Here is a 13,555-nt window from a genome sequence, read left to right as displayed (position 1 = left end):
GAAGGTCTGAGATGGTCTGAATTGCAGGACAAAACTTCAGCATTCAGGTTCTAGTCAGTCAAATCTGATACTTGTTGTTGTTGTTGCTTCTCCAGACCCCAGTCTTTTAAATCAAATGCTTATTTAAACCTTCTGGGGTTGGAGTTTGCAGAAAGCCAGAGCTGAGCTTTTTGATATCTGTTAGCACAACAGACACACTTACTACAATTCCTAATAACTTCACATGGGTGTTTCTGCCAGTTTCTCCTGAAACTGACTTTTTATTTTTTTTTAAATTATGAACCTGCTCCTTAATTATCTAGACTCTTAGTGGTGCAAGTGTACTCTGGAAGTTATGAAACTCACTGCTGAGGACGGAAGCCAAGTGTGAGGGGAGGAAGTCATCTCTGAAGTTTGTGGTTACACATCTCCCCTGTAATAAATGAGGCCACAGATACCCACTCTGCCAAGACCTTCTCTAGCAACTGATTTTTGTTCTTCTTTCTCCCTTACTTTTAGGCCACCTCAATGTGTTCAACTCAAAATATTAAAGATTTATACGTGTGTGTGCATGTGCGCACATACACGCACTAATTCCTTTGTGGAGTTGGAAGAAACTTCTACGAGGAGCCTTCTGGTTTTTAGAGCCTAAGATTAAGCGTTTGGGGATGATTGATTATAACTCAGAAGCTCCTTCATGAGGCAAAGACAGCAAACTTCTTAAATCTCTCTAGGCCTCCATTCCTGAGGGCCATGTGTGCAGTCATCAGAGCCTGGGCATGCTATGTTGGATGAAATCCAGTTTAACCAGCTTTTCTTTCTTTTCTTTTCTTTTCTTTTCTTTTCTTTTCTTTTCTTTTCTTTTCTTTTCTTTTCTTTTCTTTTCTTTTCTTTCTTTCTTTCTTTCTTTCTTTCTTTTTTTTGGTTGCAGTGATATTTGATTCTAATTATCACAAGGTCTATGGTTTCATCTGTGAAGGCTAGGCTTAGGAGCGATTTTTCTGAATGACTCTAAATTTTATCTACTTACTGCTCCATTCTAGATTGTTTCTCTGAGTTGTGTTCACTAAACAATCTTGTCTCCTGTTTTCTCTTGTTTTACTACATTAAGTTGTGAAGTTACAGCTGCATGAAATGCATACGCATTTTAGAGTTTTAAATTCAGTTAGTTATGTCCAAAGATTTTATTCCCAGTGTTAGATTATCTAGGGAAGGACTTATTTGAAAAAAAAAAAAGATTTTTTCCCTTTGTTTTTTTTATTAGATTTTTTCATTTACATTTCTATTAGATATTTTCTTCATTTAAATTTCAAATGCTACCCCCAAAGCCCCCTATACCCTTCCCCCACCCTGCTCCCCAACACACCCACTCCTGCTTCCTGGCCCTGGCATTCCCCTGTACTGGGGTATATAATCTTCACAAGACCAAGGACCTTCTTTGATTTCTTTCTTCAGAGACTTGAAGTTCTTATCATACAGATCTTTTACTTCCTTAGTTAGAGTCACGCCAAGGTATTTTATATTATTTGTGACTATTGTGAAGGGTGTTGTTTTCCTAATTTCCTTCTCAGCCTGTTTATCCTTTTGTGTAGAGAAAGGCCATTGACTTGCTTGAGTTAATTTTATATCCAGCTACTTCACTGAAGCTGTTTATCAGGTTTAGGAGTTCTCTGGTGGTATTTCTAGGGTCACTTATATATACTATCATATCATCTGCAAATAGTGATATTTTGACTTCTTCCTTTCCAATTTGTATTCCCTTTTGTCCTTTTGTTGTCTAATTGCTGTGGCTAGGAATTTGAGTAGTATGTGGAATAGGTAGGGAGAAAGTGGGTAGCCTTGTCTAGTCCCTGATTTCAGTGGGATTGCTTCGAGTTTTTCTCCATTTAGTTTGATGTTGGCTAGTGGTTTGCTGTATACTGCTTTTAATATGTTTAGGTATGGGCCTTGAATTCCTGATCTTCCCAAGACTTTTATCATGAATGAGTGTTGGATTTTGTCAAATGCCTTCTCAGCATCTAACGAGATGATCATGTGGTTTTTGTCTTTGAGTTTGTTTATATAGTGGATTATGTTGATGGATTTCTGTATATTAAACCATCCCTGCATCCCTGGGATGAAGCCTACTTGATCATGATGGATGATCGTTTTGATGCATTCTTGGATTCCGTTAGAGAGAATTTTATTATTTTTGCATTGATATTAATAAGGGAAATTGGTCTGAAGTTCTCTTCCTTTGTTGGGTCTTTATGTGGTTTAGGTATCAGAGTAATTGTGGCTTCATAGAATGAATTGGGTAGAGTACCTTCTGTTTCTATTTTGTGGAATAGTTTGAGGACTATTGGAATTAGGTCTTCTTTGAAGGTCTGATAGAACTCTGCATTAAACCCATCTGGTCCTGGGCTTTTTGTGGTTGGGAGATGATTAATGACTGCTTCTATTTCTTTAGAGGGAATGGGACTGTTTAGATCATTAATCTAATCCTGATTTAATTTTGGTATCTCCTATCTGTCTAGGAAGTTATCCTTTTCATCCAGGTTTTCCAGTTTTGTGGAGTATAGCCTTTTGTGGTAGGATCTGATGATGTTTTGGATTTCCTCAGATTCTGTTGTTATGTCTCCCTTCTCATTTCTGATTTTGTTAATTAGGATACTGCCCCTGTGCCCTCTAGTTAGTCTGACTAAGGGTTTATCTATCTTGTTGATTTTCACAAAGAACCAGCTCCTGGTTTGATTGATTATTTGAATAGTTCTTTTTGTTTCCACTTGATTGATTTCAGCCCCAAGTTTGATAATTTCCTGCAGTCTACTCCTCTTAGGTGAATTTACTTCCTTTTCTTCTAGACCTTTTAGGTATGTTGTCAAGCTGCTAGTGTGTGCTCTCTCTAGTTTCTTTTTGGAGGCACTCAGCTGTGAGTTTTCCTCTTAGGACTGCCTTCATTGTGTCCCATAAGTTTGGGTATGTTGTTGCTTCATTTTCATTAAACTCTAAAAAGTCTTTAATTTCTTTCTTTATTTCTTCTTTGACCAAGTTATCATTGAGTAGAATGTTGTTCAGCTTCCACATGAATGTTGGCTTTCTATTATTTATGTTGTTATTGAAGATCAGCCTTAGTCTATGGTGGTCTGATAGGATGCATGGGACAATTTCAACATTTTTGTATCAGTTGAGGCCTGTTTTGTGACTGATTATATGGTCAATTTTGGAGAAGGTGCCATGAGGTGCTGGGAAGACATTATATACTTTTGTTTTAGGATAAAATTTTCTGTAGATATCTGTTAAACCCATTTGTTTTATAACTTCTGTTAGTTTCAATGTGTCTCTGTTTAGTTTTTGTTTCCAGGATCTGTCCATTGATGAGAGTGGGTTGCTGAAGTTTCCCACTATTATTGTGTGAGGTGAAATGTGTGCTTTGAGCTTTACTATAGTTTCTTTAATGAATGTGGATACCCTTGTATTTGGAGCATAGATATTCAGAATTGAGAGTTCATCTTGGAAGATTTTACCTTTGATGAGTATGAAGTGCCTCTCCTTGTCTTTTTTGATAACTTTGGATTGGATTCGATTTTATTCGATATTAGAATGGCTACTCCAGCTTGTTTCTTGGGACTATTTGCTTGGAAAATTGCTTTCCAGCCTTTCACTCTGAGGTAGTGTTTGTCCTTTTCCCTGAGGTGAGTTACTTGTAAGCATCAAAAAGTTGGGTCCAATTTATGTAGCCAGTCTGTTAGTCTATGTCTTTTATTTGGGAATTGAGCCCATTGATATTAAGAGATACTAAGGAAAAGTAATTGATGCTTTCTGTTATTTTTGTTGTTAGCGTTGGCATTCTGTTCTTGCGATTGTCTTCTTTTAGGTTTGTTGAAGGATTACTTTCTTGCTTTTTCTTTTTTTTTTTTTCTTCTTCTTCTTTTTTTTTTTTTTAGTAATAGAGGACTTTTTTATTAGCTAGTGCCCAAACAATGCAGCCACCAATTACATTGCAAAGATTCCTTTGTAAAAGTAGTAGTAGCTCCTAACTTCTGAGTCTCCTCTCCAGACCCCAGAAGAAATTTTGGTGCCCCAAATCTTATAACTACAGACATTTTATGTTTTTAATTGAAATTTATTTTAATTGTTTTTCTTGCTTTTTCTATGGTGTAGTTTCTGTCCTTGTGTTGGTGTTTTCCCTTTGTTATCCTTTGAAGGGCTGGATTCTTGGAAAGATATTGTGTGAATTTGGTTTTGTCATGGAATACTTTAGTTTCTCCATCTATGGTAATTGAGAGTTTTGCTGGTCATAGTAGCCTGGGCTGGCATTTGTGTTCTCTTAGTGTCTGTATAACATCTGTCCAGGATCTTCTGGCTTTCATAGTCTCTGGTGAGAAGTCTGGTGTAATTTTAATAGGTCTGTCTTTATATGTTACTTGACCTTTAAGTATTTCTACCTGTTTAGCAGTTTTCTCCTGTATTTCTTTAAGTGAATTATTAATACCCTTCTTAAAACTCTACCAGCCTCATGAGATATGATTTTAAATCTGAATCTTGCTTTTAGGGTGTGTTGGGGTATCCAGGACTTGCTGTGGTGGGCATACTGGGTTCTGATGATGCCGAGTAGTCTTGGTTTCTGATAGTAACATTCTTTAGTTTGCCTTTCATCATCTGGTAATCTTCAGTGTTAGATATTCTAGCTGTCTCTGGCTGGAGCTTGTTCCTCCTGTGATTCTTTAGACTCTGTCAGCACTCCTGGGAGACCAACTCTCTGCTGTGTCCCAGTGTTTAGCACACTCTCTTCAGGGAAGCTCTCCTCTTGCAGGGAAGGTGCACAGAAGTCAGGAGCTCAGATCCACATCCTGAGTCCTGGGGTCAGAGCCCTCCCTGGAGGTGGACTCTCCTCTGGCAGGGAAGGTATCCAGGGGTATGGGTCTCAGCTCTGCCTGTTGGCTGAGGATGAAGGCCAGAAGAGACCCTGTCTGTCCAAGAAGCTCTGTTGCCTCTGCCCCCCATGTGCTCTTCTGTGTAGACTGGTCTCAGTGATCCCAAGATTCTGGGTGTGCTAGGGCCTGCCTTTGACCTTTGTCCCTGTTCATGCTAGCACAAGACCGTCTGGGTTCCTTGGAACAGATGTTGTGTTCCACCCACCAGTGATCGCAGGATCCTGGGTGTGCTAGGGCGCCTGCAGCATGGAGAGTCCTCTGGGGACCTTGGGACCCTCCATCGAGTTCCAAAGTTTCTTTTTTTTGTTGTTTTGTTTTGTTTTGTATTGTTTTGTTTTTTTTGTTTTTGTTTTGTATTGTTTTGTTTGTTTGTTTTGTTTTTGTTTTGTTTTTTATCATGATCTTATACTTTCTTTTTTTTCTTTTTTTTTAATTGGGTATTTATTTCATTTACATTTCCAATGCTATCCCAAAAGTCCCCCACACGCTTTCCCCACAACCCCCCCCACCCCTCCCACTTCTTGGCCCTGTTGTTCCCCTATACTGAGGCATATAAAGTTTGCACGACTAATGGGCCTCTCTTTCCACTGATGGCCGACTAGGCCATTTTCTGATTCATATGCAGCTAGAGACATGAGCTCCAAGGGGGGGGGGGTACTGGTTAGTTCATATTGTTGTTCCACCTATAGGATTGCAGATCCCTTTAGCTCCTTGGGTACTTTCTCTAGCTCCTCCATTGGGAGCCCTGTGATCCATCCATTAGCTGACTGTGAGCATCCACTTCTGTGTTTGCTAGGCCCCGGCATAGTCTCACAAGAGACAGCTCTATCTGGGTCCTTTCAGCAAAATCTTGCTAGTGTATGCAATGGTGTCAGCGTTTGGAAGCTGATTATGGGATGGATCCCAGGATATGGCAGTCTCTAGATGGTCCATCCTTTTGTCTCAGCTCCAAACTTTGTCTCTGTAACTCCTTCCATGGGTGTTTTGTTCCCAATTCTAAGAAGGGGCAAAGTGTCCACACTTTGGTCTTCGTTCTTCTTGAGTTTTGTTTTTGTTTTTTAAGGAAGAAAGCCCTACAAGGAAGCTCCACTATCTAGCTCTAAAGGTTTAATATGTTTCAAAGAAATTTAACAACCTCATAACAAACATTCTTGTCATTGGTCAAACTGAAAGATACAAATATATTTTAATAACTCAACTGGATCCACTTGAAATAAAAAAAAACTAGTCTACAAGTGTAATAAACAAGGGGTGGCAGTGGTTAAAATGTCTAAATGGCTTTATCAAAAACTTGTGCATAATTCCTTCTATGAAAGTAGCCTTCCATCTTCCTACTCCTCAGTTCAGCTTAGCAGCTTTGGACACCTTCTTTCCCTGGCACAGACTCGTCTTAGTTTCTCTTCATATTCTCTGCTTTTTGTTTCCTCTTTGTAATGTCCTGGGATTCTCCCACTGCTCCTGCTTGGATAAACTCCTCCAGAGACCACTTCCCAGTCATATATTGTTGGTCTCTTATTTGCCTCTTCTGTTTACTGAAAAGTCAAGAAAAGTAACAACCCAAATCCCCATGGTTTTGGTCAATAACAAGAGTTCTCAGAGAATAAAACTACCTAAAATTTGTGGGATTCCATAATGGTCTGTGTTTTTCCCATGCCAAATCCTTTCCTCCCCAACTTGCTTCTTGGTCATGATGTTTTGTCCAGGAATAGAATCCCTGACTAAGACATCATGTTTCTCAGTTAAGAATTTGCTTATTACACAGGGTCCCCAATGAAGGAGCTAGAGAAAGGACCCAAGGAGCTGAAGGGGTTTGCAGCCCCCTAGGAAGAACAACATGAACTAACCAGTAACCCCAGAGCTCCCTGGGACTAAACCACCAACCAAAGAAAACACATTGGTGGGACTCATGGCTCTAACTGCATATGTATCAGAGAATGGCCTAGTAGGTCATCAATGGGAGGAGAGACCCTTGGTCCTATGAAGGTTCTATGCCCCAGTATAGGGGAATGCCAGGGCCAGGAAGCAGGAGTGGACAGGTTGGGGAGCAAGGAGAGGGGGAAAGGATAGGGGATTTTCACAGGGGAAACCAGGAAAGGGGATAACATTTAAAATGCAAATAAAGAAAATATTTATTAATAAAACAGAAAAAAAGAATTTGCTTATTAAATTACTATATTCAGATGAGCAAAAGAACCAAAGACAGAATGCTACGTTGACAAGTAAAATGTTGTAACTGGAAATTTATACTTTGTAAATCATCCAAATATTATAAAAAAGAATTTTAAAGAGTACTTATCTTATATAATATAATTTCATACAACTCAAAAATCATGTTAAACTTCTTCACTCATTTCTAATTGCTTACATCCAAATCCTTACCCTTGCCAGTACACACTGTGGTGGCTTTGAGCACATTGCTTAACTTATGCCACAATTCAATCATCTGGAAGGAAAACACATAATATATATTTCTTTGCAATTTTTTATGGATTAAATAAACATGAACACAGTGAATAAATGCTACCATTAGCACCTTAGATCCCTCATGGTGGAATTGAACCCTATAGTCTTGCATTTTCTACATAAGCCACAAATTGCCTCCATATTTGAAGTGGTTTGAAGGCCTTTGCCCCAGATTTAACTGATGTCATATTTTTGAAGTTATCTTGCATTAGGGAGGAGAGGCCCTTGGTCTTGCGAAGATTATATGCTCCAGTACAGGGGAATGCCAGGGCCAGGAAGCGGGAGGGGGTGGTTTGGGGAACAGGGCAGAGAGAGAGTATAGGGGACTTTCGGATAGGAAACTAGGAAAGGGGCTAGCATTTGAAATGTAAATGAAGAAAATATGCAATAAAAATTAACATAAAAAAGAACTACAAAAAGAAAATACACATGCATTCTTTATATTCAAATAAGAGAAAGAGAGAGCAAGAGAGAGAAAGGAAGAGAGAGAGAGAGAGAGAGAGAGAGAGAGAGAGAGAGAGAGAAGAGAATGGTGAGGAAACAGGCAGGAAGATGTCTGGACTGTCCTGTCCAGCCATCCCAGTCTAATGGGCTAGCTTCAGGTCTCTATGAGAGACCTTGTCTCAAAATCCAGGATGGAGGGAACCTGAAGAATTGAAACCTGAGGTTGATCTTTGGCATCCACACATGTATGTCTACACTTGAACATGCACATATATAACCAAACATACAGGAAAAATAATAATGATGAGTGGTAAGGAACCCATTAAAGCTCAGGAGAAAAGTAACTGGAGTTAGTATACTAATTTATCTTTTTACACCGGACTGGTGAATCAAAGGACTGTGGGCAGCATAAGAGCTTGGTACTCTGGGATGATTTGATTGACAGCAATGTCTCCTTCATTTTAAAGGTCCGCTGGGGAGATAAAGGATCTACAGAGGAAGGTGCAAGGCTAGAGAAAGCAAAAAATGCTGTGGTGATGGTCCCTGAAGAAGAGATCCCCATCCCATCCAGACCACCTCGACCCAGACCCACACACCAGGCACCTCAGACAAAGTGGTACACGCCAATCAAGGTACGTGTCTGTGTTTTGTGTGCTATAGCTGAAACCTAATGGGGACTTCACTTTTACAGTCTCTCCTGTCCCCCGAGAAAGACTAAGGTCCATAAAATAGTAGACAATCCATTTTTATGCTTTAGCAACTGTATATTTTCTTAGCACAAGTCTTTAAGTTTTTCTATTTATTTACCTGCTTAGTTGATTAACAAAAATGAAGCAATCCAGGTTTACAAGTCCAATATCTCTTTAGGGTCGTTTGGATGCACTCTGGGCTTTGATCATGAAGCAGTATGACCGGGTGTCCTTGATGAGACCCCAGGAAGGTGATGAGGTATGTGATTTCTTGAGAAAGGTGGCTGGGGGCAGGGCATGTAATGAAAGTAACTTAAAACTTCCTGTGGGCATGCAGGATTGAATTGATGCTGACCGCTGCACGTTCATGTTACATAGGGTGCTTGTTAAGTTCTGTGTTTTCAGAATGCATTTTTCAAGCCAATTTCATACCACTGCCTTTCCAGATAATTAATTAAAGTCGTAAGTCTGCTCATTGCTTCGGTATTTGACTTTGAAGGCATGTGTTCTGAGTTATTTTCCTTCGGAAGAAACAGACTGGGAATTAGCATCTGAAGTCTTTTTCTTCTAGCATTTGTGGCAGTGAGATCTGGGGAAACCACCTCAGAACTGTTTCTTTAGGTATAAACCTGTTACCTGCCTTTAATAGTGGTAGCGGTCACAGTCTGGTTTCTGAAATATGTCAAGGTGTCCTGAAGGCTTGAAGTACTGCAGAAATCTGTAATAGTGGTGTTTAGATGCATATCCTTAAAAGTGTGCTGTATGCCTGTCTTTTCCTTATCAAGGACTCCACTTCAAGCTCTCATTTTAGAAATCTGCCAAGAATTATTCTGCTCTTAGTATTTTTCCTAATAACGTGCACCATTTCCTAGTGCTACAATTTTAGAAAAGTTGTTCAGAGCCTCCTCATATGCACCAGTGGTGGCTCTGGTTAAGAGACCCAGTGCTGTTCATGATGCTCTCGTGCTCTCATGGTGTGAGTACAGGCCTTCCTTTCCTACTGAGGAGAACACCATGCACACCTCAGAGGAGTTTGGCTTTCACATTTAGGCCTGGCATGCTGCTCTTGAAAACTTTGGAGTCATCCATCAAATTAGCATTTGTGCTGTGAAGCCAAGATGCACTTAGCATTAGCTAGTTTTAACTTGGTGTTTAAAGTGTAAAAGAATTTTAGATTTGTTTATTAATTTTTTGTTGTTGTTTTACTTCTATCAATTTAGGAACATTTCAGAAATATCTGAGGCCAGCCAGTTAGGGTACACAACTTGAGAATATATAGCTGAACTTTCCAGCGGGAGGCCAGTGTGCTCTGCTAAGACCACTGGGAGAGAGAGCTATGTGTGTCTAGGTAGCAGCCTCTCCTATTACCAGGTCATCGGCACATTAGCGATAGAAACTTCCTTTATATGGAAATTCATGCATCATAAATTCAAGTGTGGGCTTGTGCTCTGTTTCTGGGTCTGCTTGTAACCTTTCTCCTTCTCAAGACTGCTGGAGTCTCACTCACTTCGTTCATTACAATGACTTTCAAGCCTCATCTCAGGGTGTTCCTCACCATGTTAGATGTTCGTTTGTATGGTTAATAATTTCCATCTTATTAAGTGCTGGGGATTGAGTAAATGGAGATAATTGGGGGAGGGGTGGGGTTTCAGTTCTCTTCCTAATATTGTATATGCTCTTCTAGCTATTGTGGAAAACTTGGGATATTTGTAAAATCTACTCCCCTAAAATCCACCCATACCTGATTAAACTGAGTTAAACATTAAACCTTGACTAAATTTACATATACATACTTCATATGAATATGAACTGTACTTATGTGAATGAGATCTTCATTTTCATCTGATTATCAGTTTGCTCTAAAAATTTACTTTCCACTAAACTATCCTATTAAATGTTAGGAACTCTATATAAACAGTCTGTTTTCAGCATAGGTAAGTATGTTAAATTCCTTTTGAAACAGTTTGGCTATCATATCAACTAACTCATCGGAACAAGTGTTATCTGATATTAAGGTCAATTTCTTTAAAGAAAAAAAATTGAAATTTATCAACTTGTAAGTTGGTGTTATTACTCATTTTATTTTCCTGTGTCTCCTGTGGTCGTCAATCTTCTTTGAATGCACACTTATACACAACATATCGTTTTACACTGGTTTGTGCCTTTTATGAGGAATTGGGTGTTGGGTACAGAAGCGTGCGTGAGCGCGTGCGTGTGAGTGTGTGTGTGTGTGTGTGTGTGTGTGTGTGTGATTGTAAAATAGTTTGCTCATTTTAGACATTAGGCAGGCTTGGAACCTCCGGGATTTAGATGGTCGTCCTCATTTGCATGGTCAGGGCATAAAGAATATCTTTTCTCCTGGATACCAAACAGCGGCATTCTCTGAGGGTGGACTGGGAGGCTGACTTTAAGCTGCATGACAGATAATAAGGCACACTTTTTCTAAGGGTTTGACTAATGGCTCCAAGGAACACAACCCCAGTCTATCCAGCAGCTTGTTTTGTGCTTTGGAAAACAGCCTTGTCATTTCGGTAGGAACAGTTTATTGCAGATTCTGCCTCCTGAGAGCTCTGTATGATAAACAAACCGGAGAGCGAGTGCAGCACTGCAGCGAGTCCCGCAGGTGGGGCAGTGAGCCCTTCACGGTGCCTTTGGAGCCCAGGCTGTGCTGGGGCGCAGTGGCCACGGGGCTCCCTGGCCTAGTTCTGGCGCGGCCCCGGGGTCCTTGATGCGGAGGCTGGAGCTGGTGCGCGCAGTATCAAAGCGGTCGCCGGGACGGGCGAGCTCCCCGCGCGGGGCTGCGGGCGGGCGGGCGTGGGCTTTGATGCGGGCGCCGGGTCCTGGGAGTCGCTGGTTTGGCGGCCAGGTGCGAGCTAGCAGGTTGTCCCGACATCTGCTGGCGGCCGCGCTGCCGATTGTCAGCGGAGGTAGTTGAGAGCGGCAGGACCGTTTTTTGGTCTCGCGCGCGCTGCCTGGAGGCCCCAAACTCCAAAGGTAGGAGCGGGGTGGACACAGCTGCGCTCCCAAACTTGCCCGAGGCACAAATAGGAGATCTAATGCAGTTTGACTCCGCGGCGGTGGGGAGACAGGACAGAGAGCCACTTCAGAGACAACTTACCGCTGCAACATCTGCCGCCAAGTTTCCAGGGAGTGACAGGGGACAGCAGGTACAGATCGAAGTCTCTGCACAAACAACCTCCATTAAGCCCTGAACTCTTTTGAAGGGTCTCCATCAAACGGGCTGGATTCCGCAGCAGGAGTTTGTTTGGTTTTCAAAGCAGTTTTTTTTTCTTTTCTTTTCTTTTTTTGTATGTGTGTGTGTGTGTGTGTGTGTGTGTGTGTGTTTTCCCCCTCAATAACAAGGTAATTTATAAATGATGCATTACCATGCGTCCTCTTTTTATTTTTTTCCCCTATGAAAAGAGAGTTAGAGAAGCAGAAAGGCAAAGAAAAAAGAAAGCACAGCACTAGGCTGGAGTTGTTCCACAAACCAATTAAATCTCTGAAGGCCTTCTTGACTGTGTTTGAGGTTATGTTAACCTTCAAACGGCTCCTCACTCACCCGTGAGTAGGCAGCAACTTACAGATTCAACACAAGAATCCCAGAATATGCCTGAAACACACGGATTTCCGCTTGCATCTAACGTTCTATAGATTTTCTTATCTCTGCAGATGTGAAGTTTAAGGTTCTCTTTTCAAAGGAATATGGGATTTAGCTTTGCTGGTGGTAGTTTCTTCTCCTCGCCCCCTCCCCCTGAAAATAAGAATATCTAGGAAATTGAATGGCACAACAGTTTGTTTGTCAGGATTCCATACTTGTAGTACCTTAAAATGAGGCGGTGTCGGCGGAGAGAAAATTCATCAATTAGTTTAATGTTTACCAAAAGAGTTGTAAAAACTCATATTAGTGCACAGGTGTATATTTATACAATGGCAATGGGATGGGCTAAAATAGTAGCCTGGCAAGTAAAGACTACAGTCATGTGATTATACCCCATCATGCAGTAAGGCGGCTGCATGATGTTGAGATGAGAGCAGTCTTATAAATGTATGCTTAGGAGCAAAGGATTAGCCGAAGAGCAGGGCCTGGGGTTAGACGCTGGAGTTGGCAGTGCCATAGTAGTGCATGTGTATATCAAGGTAAAGCCAGACCTCCTATGTGGAGAACACTTATACATTATACAGCCGTGCTCCATATTCCTCCAAATGACTGAGGTCCACATGGATAGAACATCATTCTTCCACTTTTTAAAAGTTCATAGCAAAACCAAGACAAGATGCATCACGATCTTAGGACGCTCAAGTTTCTTTCAAAGATGGCATCAAGAAAGCTTTGTAACTGTAGAGGCCAATGGCTGAAGCTCGCTTCCGGTTTATTATCCCCGGTTGCAGATTTATGTCCACAGCTGTGTTCGTCCTGCTTCTGAGTCCTCATAGCTAAGCAAACAGGCCTGACTGTCTTTGAATGGCACCTTCTTCAGTGACCCCAGCCTCCCTAAATGTCACTCTCTGGGCTTAGGAATCACATGGTGCACCCTTCAGCCACGCCAACCGCAAACTGACCAACACTTCCATATTAGGACTTCCCACCACCTGCCTCTGTTGTCTACCATGTTTGTGGCATAAACCTCTCGTGGGTTTCCTGTAGAAGACTGATCTTTCACTCAAATAATTCTGAAGTTACGATAGTTTTTAGCATACTATGAATGACTTCAGACTTTGAAATACATTTGCCAAAACCTTAAACTTAAAAAAGTTTTATTTTGTATCCTCAGCTATTATTTGCTGTTGTCATCTTTTTAAATGACTACATTCATACATTTTGTTTTAAAAAAATTAGTTTATGTATTTTGTGACATATGGGTGAGCTTTATAATATGTTTTATGGGATCCAGAAAAACCTCCTATTTTAGCCCAAGTCAGTCCTAATGACCACAAAACACTTATACTTTTATATACTATTTTCAGTAATTAAAATGAAAATATAGAGATAAGTATAAAACTGTTGAAAAAACCCTATGACATATACAATTAATTATTGTCCTTTAGGCCAATTATGATCAG

The 13,555-nt window shown here is 40.7% G+C and overlaps 1 protein-coding gene across 1 annotated transcript in view; it reads left to right on the top strand.

Moving 5' to 3' along the window:
• Positions 1-13,555, top strand: part of Antxr2 (anthrax toxin receptor 2) — a 146,330-nt gene that overhangs the window by 84,181 nt on the left and 48,594 nt on the right. The window contains exons 15-16 of the mRNA NM_133738.2: positions 8,270-8,434; positions 8,670-8,750. Coding sequence (NP_598499.1) covers positions 8,270-8,434; positions 8,670-8,750 — 246 coding nt within the window. The remainder of the gene's footprint in view (positions 1-8,269; positions 8,435-8,669; positions 8,751-13,555) is intronic.

Source organism: Mus musculus, chromosome 5, assembly GCF_000001635.26.
Source record: "Mus musculus strain C57BL/6J chromosome 5, GRCm38.p6 C57BL/6J".
NCBI lineage: Eukaryota > Metazoa > Chordata > Mammalia > Rodentia > Muridae > Mus > Mus musculus.
The sequence above is the reverse complement of the archived record's forward strand: the minus strand, read 5'-3'. Positions and strand labels throughout refer to the sequence as shown.